Source organism: Gambusia affinis, linkage group LG09 (genome assembly GCF_019740435.1).
Source record: "Gambusia affinis linkage group LG09, SWU_Gaff_1.0, whole genome shotgun sequence".
NCBI classification, from domain to species: Eukaryota; Metazoa; Chordata; class Actinopteri; order Cyprinodontiformes; family Poeciliidae; genus Gambusia; species Gambusia affinis.
The window spans coordinates 29,285,645-29,310,640 of record NC_057876.1 but is presented as its reverse complement, the minus strand read 5'-3'; the positions used below and the strand labels follow the sequence as shown (position 1 = coordinate 29,310,640).

The following is a 24,996-nucleotide window of genomic DNA, read 5'->3' as shown; positions in this document are numbered from 1 at the left end:
CAAAATCATCTTTTCATAATTACAGTGTTTCCATTAAATAAGAAACGCCATTAAAGTAATCTGTGAATATGTTTGTTCACACAATGAGTCATTACAAATATTACCCTCCAACCACTTCCTGTTGTTGTCGTCTTCGGTGTCTCCGTCAGTAGTAACTTCCTGTAGTTGATCACATGACTCAGGATGTCAGAAAAGTGTTTCTACTGATTATTTTGATGCAGCAATTTTATAATCAGTGGAAACGCAGCTGATGCCGACAGTCGCTGCGTTTTCATTACAAAAACACAATTTTACAACTGCAGTGTTTCCAAAACTTGCTGCTCCATCATCCTCCAACTACTTCCTGTTGTCGTCTTCTTCTGCATTTCTGTCAGAAGTAATCATCACATGTTTTTGATCACTTGACTTTTGTAATGTGAAGAAAAAGGTTTCCACTTTATCAGCTAAATACACAAATTGTAATTAAGTCAGAAACAAAAAATGTGAGTTTTTTTGAAATTGGTTTGTTTCCATTGGGCAAATTTATGTTCATAATTTTAATTTTATGGTCAATGGAGATGCAGCAGGATTCCCGTCAGAGCAGATCTTTGCTCATTTGAACTTTTCCTGTTTTAACAAACGGACGGATCGAATCGAAGGGAGAAGATTCTGTGGAAAAGCTTCAAACTGAAGCGATGTCCCTGTCTGTCCTGCTCTGTGATTGTTGGAGCGTCCCTGACTCTGGAAGAGAAATCTGCTGCTCTTAAATCCATCCAGTTGTCCGGCTTTGATTCACATGAGTTACAGGACATGAAGCGACGGCGGAGGATGTGAGATTGCCATGAAAACCTTAAATCCTGAACCTCAGAGGGAGAAAACGACACGTTACATCACAGGTCACAGAGGGAAAACAGTAAACATGAGACTGTCGCATAACAACAGTCGCATAGCAGCAGTCTTCAGTCAGAGTCCTCTTCAGGTCTGATGCAAGACTGACTGCTGCTGGAGCTGCCATCCATAATAATTTTAAACGTAAATCAGCTTCTTTCCCATGTGACATGGTGTCGATTTTCTTCCTTTATGCTTTGCACATATTCCTCAGTTTGGGAAATAAAAGTCTGTAAAACTACAGTCAGCAAGTAGTTTGAACAGGTCTGGAAACAAAAGGTTTGCCCTTTATTTTCTCCCCTCCAGGGGGTCTTTCTGTGGGCTCTAGTGTTCCTTATATGACAATAGGCTGATATTGGCAAATATCGCCGGGTCCAGGAATCGAACCCGCGACAGCCGACTGGAGGACTAAAGGCCTCCAAACGTGGGTCGCGCTGTTCCCTACGCCACCACAGCACGCCCTACTTTTAATTTTTAACCCACACAAACCTTTGAAAGCAGGGTTGATACGTCTTATTTACAGGATTTAAAGTATTTCTACAAAAGATTTCTAATCGTGAACGCTACCTTTATTTCAATATCCTGTCAAATATAATATCAGATATTCTTTTTCTACAAATTGTGCTCTCTTCAAAATAAATGAGCAGTTGAAAAGATTAATTTTTGGGATGCAAATGGCCCCAATCCTTTGACAGATTGTGATTTTTCTGAATAAAAATATGAGGCTCAACGCTGCAGATTGCCAAAGCAGATATATCTTGTAATACAGTAGAAAGAGAAAGCCAGATATTTCCAAGAACGGACAGCTGGTTTTTTATTTTTCTGCTGCGGCGGGCTTTGACTGGTCCCTGCAGACCTAAACGTCATATTAATTTGCTTGCAGGTTCAGAATGATGTCAGAATTAAAATGTGATGAAAAGTTGAAAAACAGGCGAAGCTGCAGCAGATTTCCTCACAGCGTAAGAGTTGCATAACAACACATGCAGAGGAATAACCTAAATCCCCGGGAGGATTTAGGTAAACGACGTTTCGTTAATTCTTGAAATGAAGCGTCGGCCACAGAAACGATCAACAGCGGTGAAAACACAAAACATGTTGCAGTGATTCAATACAGTAAGGACACATTACTGTTATTTAAAACTCTGATTAAAAGAAATGTCCAACTGAGTACCGTAATTTAAAACATGTACAAGATGTGCATAAATAAACTATTCATTATAGTGTCTTTTATTCATGTTTGGATGATAAACAAGCCTCCGGTCACTAGGTGGCAGCAGTGCTCAAACTCTTCAACATCAGAAGAAGTGGCCTCAGATGGAAACGTTTGTGACGGTGAAAGAAAGATAGCGGCAGAAAAGATCAGGAAATATCATAAAACCTAAATAATTCACTGTGAACGCAGAACTTTAGCTGGTTTCGTCTCTAATGCTAAGCTAACATATCGGTGCAAATGTTGCACCAAAAAATTACAAAGTGATGTACTGTTTTCAGAAGGAATAAGCATGTAAACAAAGCTTAAAGAAGTTTTACATCCTATTTTCACTTCTGATTTTGAGCAGAATGAGTTTTGAGGATAGATGTCAGAACACGGCGTCGTCGTGAGAGACGGTCCGGTCCAGATCTCAGCTTTGGTTCAGATGACAGTCAGTTTGCCAGACACTGTCTGCCACTTTATTTTTTCACTGACATCATAATGGATAGAAAGAGCTCTATTTCTTTGATTATCTGAACATGTTTGGAAAAAATATATTTAAAAGCATTTTCTTTTTTTAACTTGACACATATATGATGCATTATTTAATAGAAAAACAAATTAATATCCTAGATGGACAAATCTAAAAATAAATGTCTGCAGTAACGTGATTGTAAATTTTTACACTTTAATCCAACTTCAGTCCATTTGCTAGAAAGTCTGGTTCGTTTGGGGAGATATGAATGCTAATCGAACTCTGATGCTAACCAAAAACCAAACTCTGGCCCACCAAGCCTCTGTCTGGGTTCGAATGAACTCTGGTTCGATTCGATGCATAGGGCAGGGCATTCTGGGTAAATTGAACCAAAACAAACACAAGCTTTAGCCTAGCGCTAGCAGCAGAAATGTCTCCTGGTCTTTAGTTGCTCTCTGTGTCCTCAGAGGTTTTTGTGTTGTTTCCTTCAGTGGTTCGTGGTGCAGCGCCCCCACAGGCCAGGAGGGGAACAGGTTGCTCAGAGGCTTCGGTTGGTTTGACTGAAAATAGGACAAATGTTGTAGTTTTGTTCCCAATTGAACCGCGTCTACTGGACTATCAGGTGAGAAATCACAAAGTGTCTGTCTTTGTTGATTAAATCGGATCTAACAATCCTGAAATGAAGTTCAGCAAAACAGAGAAGTTCTGGTCATTCCGGTACCGTCTTTGGGTCTTCATTAAATGGACTTTAAACCAAAGGAGCAATATGACGGAAACTGACTGGATTAAAATCTGGTGTACTTTGATTCAGGCAGCTGGTTGCACCTGGTGTCGGTATCAGTTCAGTAAAAAAATACATTCCTGCCTGATGTGCAAATATTTGATATCAAATAAGTTTTGCATTGGTGGTTTTGGTGTGAAACGATGAGTGAAGTTGATTCAAAATGTCACATCCTGGTTTAAATCCAGCTGATTTAAACCAGAGGTCAACACTACATGAAACTGGATTTAAATTAATCTAACCAACACAGTGGAGAAAGCACCAAAGTAGAAGCTAGCAGCTAGAAGTAGCTTTCATTAAAGTCACCCAAATAATTAGCTATTTTATTTTTTAAGTGTATTATTTAAATTCAGATTGATGGCGATCCAGAGGCTCTAAGCCTTACATCACGGAGCGGGAGACACGGCGTACCGACGGGCTTCCAGCGACTGAACCGGAGAGAAACAGAAAAATAGATGCATAAATGAAACAACTTCCTGATTCAGCAACTGGAAAAAAGGGCTGATGTTAATCTATGATGAAATTAAGCACTGCAAAATGGTCTGGATTTCCTCTCAAGGTATTCCTAGAAAAGGTCTGGGGAACTCTGGAGTTTTTCAGCGCGATGCGGGACACAGGAGCAGACGGTGAAATGTTTTGTGGAAATGAGCTCCGTGTGGCTTTTCTTTGGCAAGACTGCAACCTGTCTGTCAAACACGAATCAATTACGTGAAAGTAGGCGAGGCTGTTTCTATAACAACAGAATTAACCGAGTTGAAACCTGTGAGACCAGAGGTGTAATTTCAATCCTCAGACAGACCTGGAGTGATCGCAGTTTAAAAAAACACATCTTTAGCAGAAACTCTTGTCGTTGCTGTTCTTCCATTACCGTCGTCTGCGTCTCCTCAAGTCGGCCTCGTGGCAGTGGCAGCTGTAGCTAAGTGCACATTTCAAACCAAATAAAACCAGCCGAAGTGTGAAACCTCTGGTACTTTCCAGCTGAGTCCGGCACCCGGACAGCTCTGGCTGAAACCTGCAGCCGTGGAGAAGAATCGAAGAACAACTCAAAACCTCTCATATTCTGCCCTTTTCTGGCTCTCTGTCGGCTACGCTACACACAGAACCGTTGCCGTAGCAACCGACTGACAGCAGCCCCAATAATGCATCTGGATTGAACACCAAAATTACGCAAACATTTCCCAGACAAAGAACAGAACATTCAGTTCGTTACAGTTTTATGCTGTCAGGCTTGACATTTATTTTATGATTATTAATAAGTGATCGCTGTGGTAGATTAGCTACCACTGTTATTAGCCAGTGCTGCTATTAGCTACCGCTGCTATTAGCTACCACTGTTATTAGCCAGTGCTGCTATTAGCTATCGCTGCTATTAGCTACCACTGTTATTAGCCAGTGCTGCTATTAGCTACCGCTGCTATTAGCTACCACTGCTTTTAGCCAGTGCTACTATTAGCTACTGCTGCTATTAGCTACCGCTGCTATTAGCTACTGCTGCTACTATCTACCACACTGCTATTAGCTACCACTGTTATTAGCCAGTGCTACTATTAGCTACTGATGCTATTAGCTACCGCTGCTATTAGCTACCGCTGATATTAACTACCACTGCTATTAGCTACTGCTGCTATTAGCTACCGCTGCTATTAGCTACTGCTGCTACTATCTACTACACTGCTATTAGCTACCACTGTTATTAGCCAGTGCTACTATTAGCTACTGCTGCTATTAGCTACCACTGCTATTAGCTACTACTGCTTTTAGCTACCGCTGCTATTAGTTACCACTGCTATTAGCTACCACTGCTATTAGCTACTACTGCTTTTAGCTACCACTGCTATTAGCTACCACTGCTATTAGCTACTACTGCTTTTAGCTACCACTGCTATTAGCTACCACTGCTATTAGCTACCACTGCTAAGTCAAGCTAGCATAACTGACCTATTTTCCCTCTCTATTCTTAATTAAAACATTTTCCTGACCTTGTTATCTAGTTGTCTTAGTGTTGATAATTAGTAGCAAAGCACTGAGTTCCTTTTTATTTTATAGTATATCAGACGTTAATTTATGATTTACTGGATTATACTGAAATCTTGTCAGCTAAAACCAATGCTAGTCGTTGTCGACCAGCAGTTTTTTTGCACTCGTGATGTTTGGTTGTTCATTGTGTGGCGTTGAGCCGCAGTTGAACAGATTTCACTCACCCACATTCAGATGTCAGACAGTATTCTGCCCTTTTCTCTCTCTCTCTATGTCGAAGCCGACTTCTCAAGACCAAACGTGAGTTAAGAAGAAACAAACATGGCCGACTGGGTAGAAGAAATGGCGATGGACTTTATAAAGATGTCTGCACCGTCTTTCTGGTGGTTATTTTGGTTTCCTGTCTCTGGAAGAAGCAGCTTCTGATAGGCTGCCGTCCCTCGTACTGGGTTAGCCTGTCGTTGAGAACTAGCTAACGTTCAGGTCCAGACAGGTGTTTCAGCAGGCAGGTAACCTGACAGAATCTGGTTCAGGTCTGTTTGTGCTGTTGGGAATCAGACAGCTTCGGTCACAGACGAGCGAGTCCGTCTCAGACAGGAAACACAAAAAACATCGAAACCTGGCGGGAGAAACTGGGTCACGTCTCTGTCAGGGGTTCTGGGGGAACAAGTAAACACTGCTGATGGTGGGAAAATAAACAGACTTTATGGTGAAACTGGGCGGAATATTTGGAAAAAGAGGATTTTCAAATGTTTTTTATTCATTTTATGTAGCTATTCTCCAGCAGTGGAGCCGTTCATGGGTCTAAGAAAACCCACAGAGCCAAAGATAACATTTTGTACTTTAACAGACCCTGGAGCTGAATCACAGCCAGGACTTTTGACTGTTAAACCTGCGTGGATTGAAGAGGAAGTCTCCAACACTTGTATATCAATAAAACCTTTACTTCTGCAAAAATTAAGAACTAGCAGTTTGAACTAATCAGGCGTCACCTGCAGAAGCTGCACGTTTCAGGCAGCAGCCAGCCTCCTGCAGCACGTGTCTGCTGTTCACTGAGCTCCAGACGTTTTCCTTGGCAGGCCGGAGCCGCCCGTTAAACCAGACACTTAAACTGGACAGTTAAACTCTCCATAGAAACCGCCGGACACGTGGAGTCAGGGGCGATCTGAGCTCGTAACCCCAGCTTGTCGGGGTTAGGGCAGCCACCGTGTTCCCCGTCTCGTTTTGCACAGTGACTCCCTGTCGGTGTCGGTCTGCATGACGCTCCGTCAGCTGGAGAACAGCAGCAAGTCGACGTCTGCAGGAGAAACCGCAGGGAAGGGAGAGGGTTCGTGAAAAGAGCTGAGAGGGTGAAACAGGAGAACGTGTAAAAAGTCATCCTTTTTATTTTGTTAATGTGTAAAAACCACAACTATCACAAAGAAAGACACAGTTATTTGATGTTTTCTGCATCTGCTTGGTAAAATATGACTCAGTGAATCAAGTGAAGTCTGCCTTTCATCGGATGGAGGCGGAAATCACAGCTGCCTTTTCAGTTAATCACCAAGTGGAGGAGTGGCAGGTGCAAACTGCTTCCTCTGCTCTTTAAAGTTTCTGAATCATGTTAAGATCGTGGAACGTTTCATACAGAGATGTGAAAAAGTTTTAACCTGGATGAAAACAGAGATTTACCAAGAACGGGGGATCCACAGAGGAGACAAATATCCACCGGGTCGGGCCCCGGGTCGGGCCCCGGGTCGGGCCTCTGATGGCTGTAGGGACAAGCAGTGGTCAAAAACAGGCAGCATCAGAAAAGCAGAAACTCCTTGGACATGTCCAGATGGTTTATTTAGGGAGCAGCACAGAGCAGGTGAGGATGAAGAGCAATCAGGGTGAAGGTAGAGCTGAAATCACGGCATTCTGGAGACAAAATGGCGCCATAACCGTTCTGCTGGTGGACCAACACGTCTGCTCCTGTTCTGACCAGCATTCTCACGCTGATGCAGCTCTGCCAGGTCTTACTTTTCTACAATATGGTTGCAAGTCACTGATTCCTGCAGAATAATGTAACCTAAAGCTGGTCAGAGTCGGCTGATTGAAGGTGAAAACATTAACAGACCTGAGATTTGAAGTCTCTTCCAGCTGCCATCTCTTTGTTTTTCTTGGTGATTTATGAAAGTTATTCCTGGATAAAGTCAGTTAGTTTCAAATGAAGCCTCATGATGTCCAAAGTTTGGTCAAATTGAACGTGTTCAAAATGAAATGGAGCAACATGCAGCTCTGAAAAGCAAATGGTGAGGATCAGCTGCAGTTATCTACAGAAACTTTTCTAAAAACATTTCAATAAAATACGCAAAACGTTCTAGTTATAAAAAATAAATGTTCATCTTTTACATGAATAGAGATTTTATAAAATACTGAAACGTTCCAGTTTTATTCTCACCAACTCTCATTTAGCCAAATGTGAAAATATAATTAGTAAAAGTACAGATATTTATCTTAAAAGTAGAAAGTCCTAAGAAGGATAAATATTTAACTACAATGTAAGGCAGTAGTTTTATCTGTGACTTTATTTACTCTGTCCAAATCCAACTGGTTTCCTGTTTTCCATCTTTTCTCCCTGCAGAAACATCAGATTTATTTCTGTGGAAATGAATCAGATTCAGATCCGATGTGCAGTCATGAACGGCCGACGTTCCCGACTGTCGCATGTTTAAAGGAAGTTTCTGCCAAATAAACTGGAAATCTGGGTATAAATCCACCAAACTGCCTCCAGTCTGATTAATAAATGCCTTTTTCTGTCTGATGGTAATTTTTTCATTTATTGTTCTGGATATGAAAATAAAAAAAACAAATAAAACACTTTCTGACTTCTTCATGATTTGATTTTTGGCTGTGATTTGAAAAAGGAAAGTTTTAATTCAGACCTTTAATGTTGGGTTGGAGTTTAAAAGTGACTTCCAGGAAATTTGTTGTTTTTTAAACCATCAAAACAGAAAATATAAACTTTTAAATGAGTAGAATGTCCAATCATCTGTTGGTTTGATACATTTATTATGCTGTTAATAAGAACATAAAATCTGATCACTTATTAATATGTTTTAAATTGTTTTGTGTTGTTTATAAGATCAATAATCAGAAGTTTTATCTGCAGTTGTGCTGCGTGGAAACGGCGCCCCCTGGTGGAGACACAGAGCTAACGAGGGGAAACTGGACAGGTTTACATTTAATGAGGATTTATTACGATTTAAAACGTTATTGGATCAATTATTCCTCAAACGATTCAACTCAAACTCGGTTCTGCTGTGCACAACAAATTAAAATATTATCTAAAAAAATTTATGTTTCCAGTAAATTAATTAAAAAATGTGAGTTCTGAAATTATTTTTCCAGATCCAACCGTTGGACAGAAATCTGTTGGTATGTAAATTATTGGCTCTAATTTAGCACCAGAATAAGGAAACAAAGATTGAAATTTATTTTGATCCAAACAGTTTCATCTCTAGAGCTTCACAAATGTTCTGTTTCTTTTTACTTTAATTTACTTTGAACAGCAGAAAAATGAAAATCCTTGACAGTGGAGATGCATTTTAATAAAGTTTTTCTGATGATTTAACTAAATGATGCTAACAGCTAAACGCAGAAACAGAAACCCAGCCGTCACCTTCCACAGTTTATTTCCTTTTAAAATAATTCATACAAATGCATACAGTCACAAACATCTTTTTCAGTTGTTGTCGTTTGACCAAAAATAAGGATATTTACTGTAGAATATAGATTAATATGTGTACTGAATATTGCTACGCCTACTACGTCACCATGAAGGCCGGCAGCAGGGGGCGCTCCCGCCAGGGACGGCATTTCAGGGGAACCGCCGGATCCGTCGGTTTGGACCAGGAATGTTTGCAGTTTGTGTGGGAAGAACCAGAACCTTCAGTCTGCGGCGGCGCGGAGCTGTAGGTTCTTTTCATTTTATTCAGAATTACGAGGATGAAGTCAGAAAATTATGAGAATAAAGACACAAAAATACCAGAAGAAAGATGGAAAGTTTTTAGACAAAAGCAAAACTTTGATAGTTATTAAAATCACAAGGTTTCCTGGTGTTGTTTTTAATCCTTTTTGAGGTAAAATAGCTTCTTTATTCTGCTGATATTATGATTATTTAATGACTTTAGTCTCATAATTTCATTGATTTTATTATCACATCATGACTGACATGCAGTTTTGTTCTCGTATTTCTACTTCCTGTCTGAACGGTTTTGTTCTTACATTATTTTGACTTTATTCTCGTAATCCAACATTTTGGGCCCTAACAGCCTGAAACGCTCTGCGGTGGAAATGTCCATCCCTGACCGCGACGCTCGCTGCCTCACCATGAAGAAGACCAGGTAGGCAACAGGAAACTGTTTTTACTACGCAGCTGCAGTAGGGGGAGCAGAAAGGGATTCTGGGTAATTTACTGCCCCCCCTACTGGCGCCGCTTTTAGACACAGAAACAACCAAGTCACATAGACACAGGCAAGCAGAACACTGTATGTACACATGAAGAGAGCAGGTGGTTAAATGGTAGCAACAGGAAGGGCTTGATGTCAGAGGGACTCCAGGAAACCTCAGGCCGCTCGGGGAAACAAACGCCGCCGCTTCTCTGTGCTCATGTCTGTTTGTGGAAAGCAGGCAGGCGTTTCTTCTTGAGATGTTAAAACAATCTTCAGAGATCATCCGAGTCTCATCTTTACCCAAGTTTAACCGTTTTTACTGTCGTAACATCCCGGGACCTGGAAGGTGGAAGAATCAACTTAAAGTGCATAACAGAGTCGTAGTTTAGAGCCAGGAAACCCGAAAATACAAAATAAAAGACGTGAAATAAATCACAACTGGCCTTTTCTGTTTAAAAAAGTATAAAAGTAATTTAAAAAAACGACACCTATCGCTTTGTGTAAAACAGGAAGCACTTCCATATATGGATGATGTTGTTTTCTGTTGTAGACAGAAAACCAAACTATTTAAGGCGAATATGCTAAGCTAGGTGTGGGGTGAGGATGTAAACGAGCCAGGAAGGCAGATTTTAGTCCTCAGAAAAAGTTTTATTGTTTGAAACATTTTCTGCTTCCGAATTCAAGAGAAAAACTAACTGAAAGCTAAAGAGAGAAAACGAAATGCTGTTCATGACGCAGCTTGGACAGAAATCTGGAAAAGGAGTTTGTGAGCATAAAGTCAATCAAATAGCAAAAAGCTTTCTTAAGAGTTTCTGTTCGCTCCAAACTGTCAGCTGCAGCTTCGACTTTGTGTTTTTCTCTTTGTGTCTGAGCCAAATGACGAATGTTCGCCTTCGTCTGAGTGTCTACCTTCATCTTTATTAGCTTGTAGTGAAAGTTGAAGCTAAGCTAAGTGTTGTTGTGTGGAAACTGATTCAGAGTTTGATTTGTGATGGAGTTAAACCCTCAGGGGTAAAACATGGATCCATTATGTGGAACAAAATGAGACCTGTACAGGTCGCCATGGCAACGTTCTCTCAGCAGGTCTCAATCTCAATCTGACTTTTTTTTTGCATGATCATTCTACTAATTAAAAGTGACCGAAGTTGGACTCTTTTTGTGCTTGATAATCCAAATGCACAGGAGAAGAAGACAGATGTCGCCCAGCAGCGCTCTATTTACCGCAGTAAAGATGGCCGCCACAACGCTCTATTTACCGCAGTAAAGATGGCCGCCACAACGCTCTGTTTACTGCAGTAAAGATGGCCGCCACAACGCTCTATTTACTGCAGTAAAGATGGCCGCCACAACGCTCTGTTTACCACAGTAAAGATGGCCGCCACAACGCTCTATTTACCGCAGTAAAGATGGCCGCCACAACGCTCTATTTACTGCAGTAAAGATGGCCGCCACAACGCTCTGTTTACCACAGTAAAGATGGCCGCCACAACGCTCTGTTTACCGCAGTAAAGATGGCCGCCACAACGCTCTATTTACCGCAGTAAAGATGGCCGCCACAACGCTCTGTTTACCGCAGTAAAGATGGCCGCCACAACGCTCTGTTTACCGCAGTAAAGATGGCCGCCACAACGCTCTGTTTACCGCAGTAAAGATGGCCGCCACAACGCTCTGTTTACCACAGTAAAGATGGCCGCCACAACGCTCTGTTTAGGGCACTAAAGATGGCCGCCGCTGTGCTCTGTTTAGGGCACTAAAGATGGCCGCCGCTGTGCTCTGTTTACGGTAGTAAAGATTTATCCAAATGTGTAAGTGGAACAAATTGTATTTTTGGGGTGAAAGTTTGGGGTGTTTTGGTTGCATCTGCCTGCTGTGTGAACGTAGCCTAGCATAGTGTTGGTCATTTTGGTCAACAGAAATGTCATTCCTGCATCAAAGTTATAATGCTGGTCTGAACAGGAGCAGAAATTCCAGCCAGAATAGGTGAATTATTAAAAACAAACCATGTTTTTAGTCTGTCTCAGTCTGTCGCCTCGTCAGCTCATGAATGAAAACATCAGAATCAACAGGTCACAGCATGTTCACCATTTCACCACCTCTCCTAAACGTTCCTCCCGTTACGCCTTCGGTTCGAACATTTACACAATCCCAGAGCAAAGTGACATGCTCCTTAAACAAAACCAACAGAAACAAGCATTAGATCAACTTTATATGTCACTAAAGTTTTCTAACGCAGCGGGACACAGGAAGGCAAGCAGGTAGAAAAACAAAAGCACTGAGTGGCATAAAAACTATTTAGAAAAGAAAAATGTTAGAAAAACCTAGATTACCAATTGTGGAAACGTAGGTTCCTGAGATGGTGTGCAAAAAGCTGCCTCTTTTTGGGGCCTTGCTAATTTAGGGACAAATAAAAAGAAAACGAGATATTGTATTTTTAAACCAGTTTGTGTTCAGACTGGAATACGAATATCATCATGTTCTAAAATCTGTTCACAGGCTGCTTACATTCATTTCAAACCCAATAACTTTGATGTCACATCAAACTAAGGAAAAGACACACAACACATGAAACCCTCTAACTTTGGACACCAACAGCCTAAAGATTTTCTTAATTCTTTTTTCCCCCCAAATCAATTTAAAAGTGTTTTAATTTTTTTCTGTTGAGGAACCAACGATCAGATGTTGGTTTAGAGGAACTTTCTGGGTTGTTGAGTAAAGCGTCAGTCCTGCTCCCGCTGGGAGTGAGACCTGTCTGTTGGGAAGCAGGTGGCACCTGAACGGCGGTCGGTGTGGGAGGGGCTACAGCTGGTCACTGGGGTGCTGCTCTCTGTCGCCCTCTGGTGGCTTCACCGTGTTCTGTCCGGGAGACGGCGCGTGAGGCGGGTGTGCGGCAGCGGGCGGGAGGGTGTGCGTGATGGGCACGGCGCTCGGGACGATGCCTTCAACTGGCGGAGGGAGGCCGCCGGCCGGCAAGCTCACCACCCCGGGGGGGTACCTGAGGGGCAGGAGGGGCAAAACTGTTGACACTGCTCAGTGGGTTTTACAGAGAGCTGACAGAGCAGGAGGAAGCTAAACTAACTCAGCTAACGGTCTGGAGAACTTTAGATTGAGATAAACCAGAAAACCTTCCAGCAGGACAGACACCTTAAACACGCAGCCAGAGGTATTATGGGATGGCTCCCAAGAGACCAACATGTGTCTCTACTGCCTGCAAAGGATCAAGTCAAGTTTTTAGTAACTCACGTCACATTTCCTGCTTTTATTTATAAAAACTGTAAAACCATGTGTCTGTTTCCTTCCACTTCACATATATGTACTAAGAATGGATTCACACCGGTCCTGTTCAGTCCGCTTTTACCCAAATCTGGTCCGGTTGCCTGGAAACTCCAGTCCGGTTGATGAGGTGTGAATGCTAATTGACCTCTGACCTCTGGTCCTCCAAAACTCTTTCTGGGTTCAGTTGAAGTGAACTCTGGTTCATTTCGAATGCAGACCGGAGACCGCTCCAAAAGCAGGAAGTGGACTATAGCACAGGGCATTCTGGGTAAATACAACCAAAGCTAACCTGCTAGCAGCAGGAAAGTCTCCTGGTCTTTATCCAAAGACTAAAGAGAAATCCTCCAACACTAAAACCTGACGCCTCAGGCCAGGAGGGTCACATAAAACACAGTAAAGTGTATAAATACATTAGCAAAGCACCCAGCCTGGCAGCTACATGTGTTGATAAGCTAAATGTTGGATCATCTCTAATCGTTGCTGATACCTCAGCGCCGGCCGGTACCTGTAGGCGCCGTTGAGCTCAGGGTGGACCGCCGCCGGGTCGACGGCCCAGTGGTTGTTGGGTGAGAGAAACTCCTTATTCACACAATTCTTCAGACTGTCTGGGATCCGACCTGAAAATGAACAAATGAGGATCAACAAAACAAATCTGTTTGTGTCTGTCTGGTAAGGGAACTCCTAAAATGTCTCCTTTGGTTACCGACTCTGTTCACCAACCTGTCACAGCCCTCCGGATTTCCCTCGCCGCCTCTTCTCTCATCTCCAGTGATGCCTGTTCGCTGTACCAGGCGGCGTGCGGCGTGCAGATCAGGTTGGGAGCATCCTTCAGCGGACCCTGACTGAAGCTGCCACAGCAACAAACGAAAGGCTTCAGCTCAGCTGGAGGAAATTACTCTGTCCAGTGACTTTATTATTTAACTCAAACAGAAAGAAAACCGTCATCAGCAACAGGTGTGATACTGATCTGGGACTTTTGATGATAATACTTTTAAAGCAAAAATTAAATGCAACAATTTGTTGTAGGTTTTCTCTAATCCACAGGGTCAAAACTTTACATACACTCAGCCCTACTAACATTGGATAAATGTCCCAAAAGTTTCAGAGAAACCAACAAGCGTCGGCCATCTTTCTGGACAGAAACGGTTCAGTCTAATTAAATCAGATGGTTTCTTGGTGCTGGCCCGGCGGCTCAGTGTTGGCCTTGGTTATCCAGGATGGATGTTTGTTTTGGATCATGGTTCTGTTCCAACCCCCAAACCTCTGACCCAAACCGTCACCCTCAGATAGTTTAGGAAGTTCAAGAACAACCAAAGGATCAAGTTCATCAGAAACTGGAACACACTTTCACTGAGATGATACCAACCAAAGAAGCTGGGCTGCAGTTTGCTGTTGGATAGATGGAAAACCCAAACGTCTTCTGCAGAATGGTTTGGTGGTCAACGAAGCCAGTTCTCTTACAGCTTGATGAAGCATTTGCTCAGCAGGTGTAATACCTGAAAGGTTCTGTCTCATGGACATCCAGGGCCGCCCCGCGTATCCTGCCCTCCTTCAGAGCCTGAGCCAGAGCCTTCTCATCCACCAGGCCCCCCCTGGCCGTGTTCACCAGGAACGCCCCCTGCCGCATCTTTAACACGCGGTCACACACACACACACACACATACGCACACACGCACACACACAGCGTTCAGCTGAGGCTTGATGTGACTTTACGAGCGTACTTGGTGGCTTTGCCAGCGTCTGTCCAGCGTACCTGTTTGATGGTGAAGTCGTTGATCAGGTGGTGGTTGTGCTCGTTGAGGCTGCAGTGCAGAGAGACACAGTCAGAGTGGAAGAGAAGGTCCTGAGGAGGAAGATGAAAGATCCCGGTCAGAATGTCGTCTAGTTCTGCTTTCATCACTCAATAATAGATGGAAACGTTTCCGCTGCAGGACCTGCTGCCTGCAGGCCTTCCACATGTTTCTAAAGCTTTCTGACCAAAAGTGTAAATGAGGTTTAATTTCTGTTTCCAGAGTGAAATCCTCCATTTAATTGATCTGAAGGCACTGAAAGGTAGACATGAAGGCCAGCTGGGTTTACCTGTAGGGTGGTGACCCGTTGGAGCCCCAGGGATCTTTCTACGCCGTCGGCCAAATACGGGTCGTAGAAAACCACGTTGAAGCCGAAGGCCTTGGCTCGCAGGGCGACGGCCTGGCCGACCCGGCCTACAAACACACCGAGTTTGTTACGTCTAGACTGCATGTAGTCTTACACAGGATTGTCTTGCTGAGCAACAAGCTTTTTAGCAGGTAGGTAAAAAGTTTGATTTCGCTCTCCTCCCAATCTTCTCATGACTTTTCTTCAGCGACGCCTTTCTGCTCGGTCAGATGATTTGTCCTGTATGAAATGAGAGGACCTGGACCGATGTGGACCAGTTTGACACCAGTTTGGATTCTCACCGAGCCCAATGAGTCCCAGCGTCTCTCCTCTGATCCTGGCCGCGCCGGACGCCACCTCTCGGATCTGCTCCACGCTCTGAACCCGCGTCCCTTCCCGGAGAGCCTGGCAGGAGTGAAGACGGACCGTCAGACGGAGCGGACAGCGCAGACACACGGTGATCCAGCTGTAATTCACTCTGCAGCACAGCTAATCCTGTCAGACTACAACACATGAGTCTAAGCAATGATTTGAGGAACAAATCATTTTACTGTACCTTCTACACTTTACATCAACGTCTTTCAAATACAGCCACATTCTAAAGAAAATGAAATGTTTCAATTTTGCTTATATGTCAGTTGGCAGAGATTATTTGTTAGTTACAGTGTAAATAATGATGGCGGTGAGCAGATGCACACCTCCAACAAACCAGAGTGTGTTGGTTCCCTGCCTGCTGTCTGGGCTGCAGAGCTACAAACCTGGTGCAGCCAGGTGATGCGTCGGTACAGGGTGAGGATGTGGCACAGCGTGGAGTCGGCCGTCTCCTCCACCGACGCTGCCGGCATGTTGCACACGGCTATACCTGTCGGAGCAGAAAGCAGAAAGGTGAGGTCTGAGGGAGACCCAGCTGACGTCTGCAGAGTTTCCCGCTGCAGACGCTGAGCTGCTGGCAGGAAGACGAGCTTCAGCCAGACTTCTCTGGAAAGTCCTCTTTGTTTGTTTTTCTGTTTCCTTTCCTCTCTTTCTGTTTCTGTTTATTTTAGTTCAGGCTTTCTTAGTGATTCTGTTTGACTTCTGGCTGCTCTACGCTGTTGGGTCAACTTGTTCCCTAGGATTAGAGTTGTGGTTAGTTGAGGGTGTTTGTGGTTTGTACCAAGCTCCCCGGCGGATTTGATGTCTATGTTGTCGTAGCCGCTGCCGATGCGAACGATGATGCGCAACGCCTTGAACTTCTCCAGGTCTTCCCTCATCAGGGTGATGGTGTGGTACATCAACGCCCCCACGGCTTCGTTTAGCACCTGCACACACAGAACGAGCATCCGTCCTGAAAATGCAACTTAAATCAGAGAAAACAGCAGCAGGTGCAGCGAAATCAACACATTATTTGCTGCATTCAAAGCAGACTTATTTTTCTAATGCTGACCCCGTTGCTAGGTGTGTTTGACCCCGTTGCTAGGCGTGTTTGACCCCGTTGCTAGGCGTGTTTGACCCCGTTGCTAGGCGTGTTTGACCCCGTTGCTAGGTGTGTTTGACCCCGTTGCTAGGTGTGTTTGGCCCCGTTGCTAGGCGTGTTTGGCCCCGTTGCTAGGCGTGTTTGACCCCGTTGCTAGGCGTGTTTGACCCTGTTGCTAGGGAGACGGTGTCACAGTGGTTTCTCTTTGTCTTTTGTTTAATGGAGATTGTCAAACAGTTTAATGGAACATTATCGCCACCAACTGGTGAGGAGTGAGGATCAAATTTTGCCCAGGAACCAAAATATCCTGATAACTTGTCGTAATCATGTCCTAGTAGATTTTTTTCTTGAGTCCTTCAATACATTTGAGTTACTAAAGGAATCTGTTTGACTAACAACGCATCAGTAGCTAAAGAACAGTGGGTAAAAAGAAAAGCTGGATACAAGTGGAAACAATCCCAGGATTTCTTGATCAGAAGAATTTGTTTCTGCAGGAACATTTTTCAGTTTCTCAGGGTGAGTTGCAGAATTTGCTTTTAGATAAAATATGTAATATAAGTTCATAATGCAGGTCTGCAGCTGTGCTGAATGATGGCCAGGAGGCGGCGAGCAGCATGGCGCCCCCTGCTGACTAACTGCATCTTTACGTCTCGTTTTCTTCAGGCTGTAAGAAATTTTTTGTTCCATTTATTATGCAAATAGCAAATAGCGCTAAAATGTTATTAATGAACACAACAGTAAACTTTTTTCTCAAAGGAACGAACAAATAGACAACAATAAAGTAAGACATTAATATTTTCTCTGCAGGTTGTACAGATTAAGATGTGGAGTTGGTTAGACGTTACCTTCTCGTGGATCTCCTGCGTGGACTGAGCGTCGCAGAACGCCACGGTTGCGACGTCCTTCAGGATGGGCATCTCCACGGTGCAGTCTCTGCCGTCCAGCAGCGCCACCAGGGGGCGCGGGTGCATCGGCCCGTTCATGATGGGAGGTCTGATGCCTAAAAACAGAAGGAAAGAAGAAGTCGGGTCACTCAGGACGTTTGTGCATCCTGGGCGCACAAAGGAGCGTAACCACAGATCCTTCCTCCCAGCAGCTGGTCGACTCTACAAACATCACTGCTCCCAAAAAACTCCATGTTACACTGCAAAAACACAAAACCTTAACAAGGATTTCAGGCTGTAGTTTGTACTGCAAATATCCCAGCAGACCTGAAATAAACTAAAACTAACTTTCAACAAACACTGAGGAGGAAGAGGAGGAGGAAGATCTCTGAATGCATGAAGGCCACCTTTCACCTGGCTAACAATAAGGAAAAAGTCTGGACTATTTTTCAGACAGTCCAGATTTCTGGACCAGAACCTTTTGATCAAATTGATCTTTTATCCCTGGAAGAAAAGTGACTTGTTAGTTTTGTCTTATTTCAAGTGGAATAAAATATTTGTGCCAGAAACGAGTTTAGAAAAACTTTCCATCACTCACAGTCGTTTTAGACAAACAAAATTAAATTTCCACTAAAACAACAGAGAAATATTTAGATTCATATTTTTGTTTTTGTTTTTTAGAAAAATTTTGGAAATTTCAGATTTTCAAAAGTCAACATTTTTCTACTTTTGAAACTTTTACGGAAAATTTAAGACATTAATCTAAAACGTTTTTGTTTCTTCCAGCAGTTTTTTATAATAAAATTTAGACTTTTCAAAATGAAGCTTTTCTGATGGTTTTATGAGATTTAAATTTAAATAAATTAATTCCTTCAAAAGCAAATCCACTCAGTAGCTTTGAAATCCACCGTTGGAGCTGAAACACACATAACTAATCATTTCACAATGTTTATTATTAAAATCACTAATTATTATTAAAAATGATTAAAAATCATTATTATTAATGTCTTTCTGCACGTCTGTGCAGCTCGTAAACATAATAATAGATAAAATATGCATTAAAAGTAGAAACTTTTTACAGTGCACACCTTTTGGCTGTTTCAACGTGATGTTGACTCTTCCTGCCGCAGCATCACAGAAACCTGTCAATAATAACTCCATAATCCTGGGTTTTATAAAACTACAGATTATTTCACTCTTAATCTGAAACTATGAAATGTTACAAGGAAAATAATCTGGAACTGGTGCTTTTTAAAATACATTTTAGGGAATTATTTATTTAAAACAAGTTTCTGAAAAGTTAATTGTCAGTTTTTGTCTTAATTCAAGTGTAATAAAATATTTGCATTAAAACTAAACAGAAATTCTTGGTAAGATTTTGTGTTTGAACCATGAAACAAAAGCAGAAATTTGAAAGTGATTACAGGAAATAATATTCATAAAAAGTTATTTTTAAAGATGATTTTTTAAAGCAGCAAAGCAGAACAACCAGGAAGTGACGTCTTAGTCAGATATTTTCTGAAGTATTGATCTCTAGCCGATCAGAAATCAGAACCTATTGGGTCAGTAATCAGGTAGGAGTGAGACCTCCTGTCACTTTTACGTCTGAGGTTTCAGTTTCTGCAGGAACGTTTCCTGGTTTCCCTCCAGGTTGAACTGTTTCTGCTGAGTCATCTGCTGACTCAGCTCCTCTCTGACATGCAGCCTGACACAAGCGGCTCTTTCTGTCACTTCGCTCTGAGTTTCTCCCTGGAGGATCCAGAGGATCCATCCGGAGCCGCTTGGTGTCAGAAACAGCCCAGAGGCGCCGCAGCCAGAATGCATCATGGGATTCGGACGTCGCATAAAGAGATGCAGCGACGGTAAGACAGCGTTGCAAAAGGCTCCAATAATAAAGAGTCAATTTTCACCAAAAAGCACAGAATTTTTGAGAAATTACTAGAAAAAAATAAGAAATTTGCGAGTTTTAAATGTGGAACAATTTGCTCCAAAATCTATTTCATTTTGATATTACTATCTGAAATTTTCTGGACAGAAATTTGGAAATTTCTGAGTTGAAAATGTTGAAAATTAACTAAAAAGAAACAGAAATTTCTAGTAAGTTTCCATAAAAAGCATTAAAGTTCTGGCTTTTCCATGTTTGTTTCTAGAAAATTTTATTTACTGTTCCTTTTTTAAAATATCTACAATGACCCAAATCGTACAACGGAAAGTCATTTTTGTCTAGTTTCTGATGCAAATATCTGGGTAGACCTGAAATAAGATGAAACCAACAACGTTTCAGCGAGAGTTTTGGCTCTAAGTCAATAATTCCTACATTTAAATAAAAGTTAAAGTGAAATCGCATTTGTTCATGATTTCAACCTCTTGTTGAGAGGCGGGTTGAAGACGTTCTCTCTGTTACTTTATTGGACTTCCTTCTTCATTTCTCGGCTCCGTTTGCAGCAGAACCGGACTTTAATCACAGAACCGGGTTTTGGTCCGGATCTGTTGACAAACGCATTTTCTGTTTCCAACGTGGATCAAGCTCAACTCCCTGCTCTGTGTTGCAGAACTGAGTCTGCTTTAAGCTGCAGATTTCTGCAGAACCAGAACCAGGCTGGGAGCAACTGGAACCAGCAGGAGGCCCAGTTTGAGCTCCGCGGTTTGCTGGAAACTCTGGACCTGGATTCCAGGCATTTCTGAGGGAGGAAGTAACTGTCATTCCAGCGTCTGGTGACCTTGGAGGACCCGCTCCACTTCACACGCCTCTGCAGCTCTCCACTTCTAGAGCCATGTGTCAAACTCAAGGCCCGGGGGCCAAACCCGGTCCGCTTTAAGTCCTTATGTGGCCCTCAGAGAAATCAAGCTAGCCGCTGCAAAAATTTTAGACGCTCACAATGCTGGAGCAGAAGAAGACGATTCTTTTACTTGCCATCTGGAGCGGCGCTGCTGCAACCATTAATTAAATGAAACCTGGAGATGAAGGTGTTATTTATTTAATAGCTGTTAATTTAAAACCAGAAAAACCACCAAAGAATAACTGAAACTACTCATATTATCCTTTTTTCTCACTCTTTTTTGGCTATGCTACACGCAGACCCGTTGCCATAGCAACTGACTGACAACAGCTCCCCTAACACATCAAGATTCAACAACACAAACATTTCCCACACAAAGAGCAGAAACTCATTCAGGCTTGATGTTTATTTATTTTTTTAATAAGTGGTCTCTGTTGTGGATTAGCTCCTGCTGCTGTTAGCTTAGCTGACACGCCGCTGGTTGATTAGCTCATTTGAAATCCCGCTCTACTGATGATCTGTCAGAGTTGGTGTGTGGGTTGCTGTTTTTTTTAGCTGAATTGAAACACCATGTTCTGCAGCACATCTACAGGTTCAGGTTGTAATAGTCAAGCTAGCATAGCTGACATAGCACCTTCACCATTTTACATTAAAACTTTTTCCTGACCTGGTTGTCTGTTGATAATTTGTAGCAAAGCACTGCGTCCCTTTTTATTGTATTTATATCGTTTAAGATCGAATGCATTGTATTGACAACTTAGTAGCTAAAACCAATGCTAGTTATCGTCTGCTAGCGGTTTTGCCCTCCAGCAGGAAGTCGGGGGTGTGATGTCAGAAACGCTGTGAAGGTGAAGCAGCTCAGTGATTCTGTAGCTTCATGAATCAATGAAACCAACCGGCAGCAGGTCTGGTTTCAAAATGGCGGATCTTTACTTCCTCCTGTCTGGTCACAACCCGTAGCGTCCAATACACATACTCACTTCTACACACAGTGGAGAGTTTTTAATTTATTAATGAAGACCACCACTATTCAGATTGACACAAAATACAAATACATGGAACTGAAATTAAAATTCACTAATGTATTTTATGTAATCATATAAATTTATGAATAAGTTCATAGTTTAAGCTATTAAAATTTTTTAAAAGTTTAGTTAAACTTTTAAAATAGTTTAAAATAGTACTATTACAACTATAAAGCTATTAAAATAGTTTAAGGATTTTAAAAGAATTAAGCTATTTTGATGATTTTATATATTTTTTACAATATGAAATATATATTTATATATAATGGTTAAAAATGTGTGGCCCACTATTGTCTGGAAAAATTAAAACTAAAAATGTAAATATTTAAAATGTTATTGAAACAAAGTTTTTCTTATCTTGTTGCTATTTTTACGTTTTAAAGAACGTAGAAGAAAAAAGTCCAAGAAATCATTCAAGCAAAACTGTATTTTGTAACTAAAATGATTAATTTAACAATTTAAAACGACATCATCAGATTGAATATAAAGATTTGCACAAATTCTGGTATTTTAAAAACAAAAATTACAAATAAATATTATATTTAGAAAAGAAAACATTTGGCCAGAAGGATCAACAGGCTAGTTCATATATATAGATATACATCTATAGATAGATAGATAGATAGATAGATAGATAGATAGATAGATAGATAGATAGATAGACAGACAGACAGACAGACAGACAGACAGACAGACAGACAGACAGACAGACAGACAGACAGACAGACAGACAGACAGACAGACAGACAGACAGACAGACAGACAGACAGACAGACAGACAGACAGACAGACAGACAGACAGACAGACAGACAGACAGACAGACAGACAGACAGATAGATAGATAGATAGATAGATAGATATCAGGGTAAAATACTTCCAGTGTTTAAATTACTGGCAGAGCACAGCTGGTGTAGAAACAGGAGGTCTCACTTCAACATAAATTGAAGATCTGTATCTCATCTAATTTATTCTTCATCCAGGGTCCAGAAATGTTACTTTTCAGTAAATGTGGTGACACTTTCTGACGATATTACTGTAGTAAAAGTAAAAGATGCTGCGTTGTAACGAGACTGTGATTAGCAGCGTGTTTCTGTCATTAAATGACGGTTTATATTACTGCCATCCATGGAAATAATCTGTTTTAAAACAGTGGTTACGTCATAACTGAAGGTTTTACCTGCTTCCTCCGACTCACCTGCAGTAAATTAGCAGCAGCTCAGACTCAGGTAATCTGTCTGCGGTGGGAATGAGAAACGTTTCTGTCTCAGCAGACAGCGACGTTTCTGTTCCCGTTTCAGGAAACCATTTCTGACTAAACAGATCATCCAACAGGCCAGCATCGCTCTACGGTTACCACGGTTACCACAGTTCCCAGGTTTCTAAGGTTAGCATGCAGACAATCTATGGAAAAACCTGGAAAACTCTGGAATTTGATTAAAGTTTTGGAGTTAAGAAAAACTAAGATTATGGAAAATATAAATTTACAGATTTGATCTAATTAGCCATCCAACCCACCACGAAGCATCCAACCATCCAACCAACCATCCAACCAATCATCCATCCAACCAACCAACCACTAAGCATCCAACCATCCAACCAGCCATCCAACCAACCAATCATCCAACCAATCATCCATCCAACCAACCAACCACTAAGCATCCAACCAATCATCCAACCAGCCGTCCATCCATCCATTACTCCGTCTGTCTGTCCATCCATGACTCCCATTAGAACCAGATCAGAACTTCTCCAGTCAGAAGATGTGACTCTGACCTCTGATAAAAGCTCTTCTCATTCTTTTCACAATAAAAGCCTTCTTCCTCTTCATCTTCCTCCTCCTCTTCCTCCCCAGCAGCCCTACCTTGATCCAAGGATTTCTAGAATCGTCTTTTCCAGCCACCATCACAAGGTGCATCCATCACTCGTGTGTAAACACGTCCACACACCACCGCTGTGTGTGTGTGTGTGTGTGTGTGTGTGAGTACGCTTCATGAAAGACGTACAACGAGAGAGAAATATGTGTCATGTCCTTGCTCGCCCTCGAAGAAGAGAGGGAGAGAGAGAGATCTATTTCTGTCGAAGTGTTCGAGCCGAGATTTTCCCCTAACACACACACACACACACACACACACACACACACGCACACACACACGCACACACACACACTGCTTCAGAGAAAAGGCCAACGGTTCCCCTTCTGAGCAATAAAATAGATAATAGTGTGAGGAAGACTTGTGAGGAGGAGGAGACAGAAGAAGAGAGGAAGAGAGCGAAGGGGGAGGGGAGTCTGAAGGTAGAATAATGTTCACACACACACACACACACACACACAGAGCCAGATAAAAGCAGGGTGTTTACCTAGAGGCATGCCTTTGTTGAGGAGATGTGAGCTTCCCATGGCGTGTTCCCGGCCGGCCAGCGCTCTGCACACAGGAACAGGAATCCAGTCAGCATATGGCGGCCTCCCTCCGTCCTCCCAGACCCTCAGTGACAAGCATACACATGTGCTCCCCCTTTTTCTCTCCCGTCCCCTCCCTTCGCCGCGCTCTCTCACCCCTCCCTCTTTACCTCCCGCCCCTTCCTTCCTCCCTTCCTTCCTGCTACAGAGAATCGTCCTCCGTCTCACATGCAGAAGAAGAGGAGAAAAGTGAAGAGTTTAGGAAGTGCTGCATTCATGGGAATGGGAAGGCAGGAGAGAGAAAGAGACGCTTTCACTCTCTAGAGTCTGTGCTAAATAATTAGCAGTCACAGAGTGTGTGTGTGTGTGTGTGTGTGTGTGTGTGTGTGTGTGTAGGGAGGGGAGGAGCCGAAGTTGGCCAAAATTCATCTTTTGTTTCCTGGAAACCGACAAGGAGGGAAAAAAAAGTCAAGTTATGCAAGAAGCCGACGAAGAGGAAAAACCGGTTCTGCTGATATAAGCTGTTAAAAAAACAACTGTAACTGTGAAGATCCAGTCAGAAAGTAATATTTAATACAGAATATTTACTGCACTGTAAAAACACAAAATCATAACCAAATATTTTATTCTGGTTTCCACTTCAAATAGTTTCGTTTTCTCAATTTTTCTTGTGTGCTAACTTACAAGAAACTTTCCAGGAAGATGAAGAAGCTTGTTTTTAGTAAATAATTCCTGTGATTGATTAAAAAAACTAGTTCTACTGACAGATTATTTTACTCATAACATTAGAAAAAATCAGCCAGTGAAAAGCTTTTTATCATTTGTCTTACTAAAGGTGAGGTGGGCACAGCTCACCAAAACTTTACATTCTGCTCAATAAGATGTTAAACATAAAAATTTAACAGAAACTAACATTAGACACATAAATAATTAGCATGAGCTAATGTGTTAGCATAAAATAATTCTCACATAATAATGTGTTTAGCGTTATGTGTTCATTAGCGGTAGCTGACAATAAACACAGATATCAGCAGAAACTCATTTCAAACTGCTAAACGCATGAAAAATAGAAGTAGCTAACGCTAAACACGTAAAATTATCAGCAGCTAACGCTAATATGCTAAACACATATATGGCATATATATTGAATACTGAACACAGTTTCTAAAATCAGTCAGTCAGTGATGCCATGCAGCTCGTTAAGTTGCTGTTACTGGAAGAAAAACTCTTCATGATATTGGTTGAAAAGTTTCACAACTCCAACATGCTGCTTAGTTCCTCCTGTGTCTGTTTTTAGCAAAGCTGAATAAAGTGTAGCTGCAGCTGGTTTCTTCCCTGT

At 42.1% G+C, this 24,996-nt stretch overlaps 1 protein-coding gene and 2 long non-coding RNA genes across 5 annotated transcripts in view; 2 read left to right on the top strand and 1 right to left on the bottom strand.

Annotated features, from left to right (window-relative positions):
• Positions 1-10,825, top strand: part of LOC122836840 — a 39,631-nt gene extending 28,806 nt beyond the window's left edge. The window contains exon 7 of the long non-coding RNA XR_006371625.1: positions 7,898-10,825. This is a non-coding gene — a long non-coding RNA (uncharacterized LOC122836840). The remainder of the gene's footprint in view (positions 1-7,897) is intronic.
• On the bottom strand, positions 8,935-23,783 carry LOC122836832 (C-terminal binding protein 1). 3 transcript variants are annotated; one of them, XM_044126739.1, is made up of 11 exons: positions 23,618-23,783; positions 17,415-17,569; positions 16,270-16,414; positions 15,875-15,978; positions 15,419-15,521; positions 15,060-15,184; positions 14,734-14,823; positions 14,477-14,607; positions 13,701-13,828; positions 13,468-13,597; positions 8,935-12,699 (listed from the first exon to the last, which is right to left on the bottom strand). In XM_044126739.1, the coding sequence occupies exons 1-11, from the start codon at positions 23,655-23,657 to the stop codon at positions 12,504-12,506; spliced, it is 1,347 nt and encodes a 448-aa protein (XP_043982674.1). In that variant the 5' UTR covers positions 23,658-23,783; the 3' UTR covers positions 8,935-12,503. The 3 variants fall into 3 exon arrangements, with proteins under 3 accessions (XP_043982674.1, XP_043982675.1, XP_043982676.1); XM_044126740.1 differs by having other exon boundaries at positions 13,486-13,597; positions 23,618-23,780; XM_044126741.1 differs by lacking the exon at positions 23,618-23,783 and adding an exon at positions 23,121-23,273.
• On the top strand, positions 15,879-17,466 carry LOC122836841. Its single transcript, XR_006371628.1, has 3 exons — positions 15,879-16,001; positions 17,141-17,235; positions 17,377-17,466. It is a non-coding gene; the product is annotated as an uncharacterized LOC122836841 (long non-coding RNA).
• Positions 23,784-24,996: the final 1,213 nt, after the last annotated feature.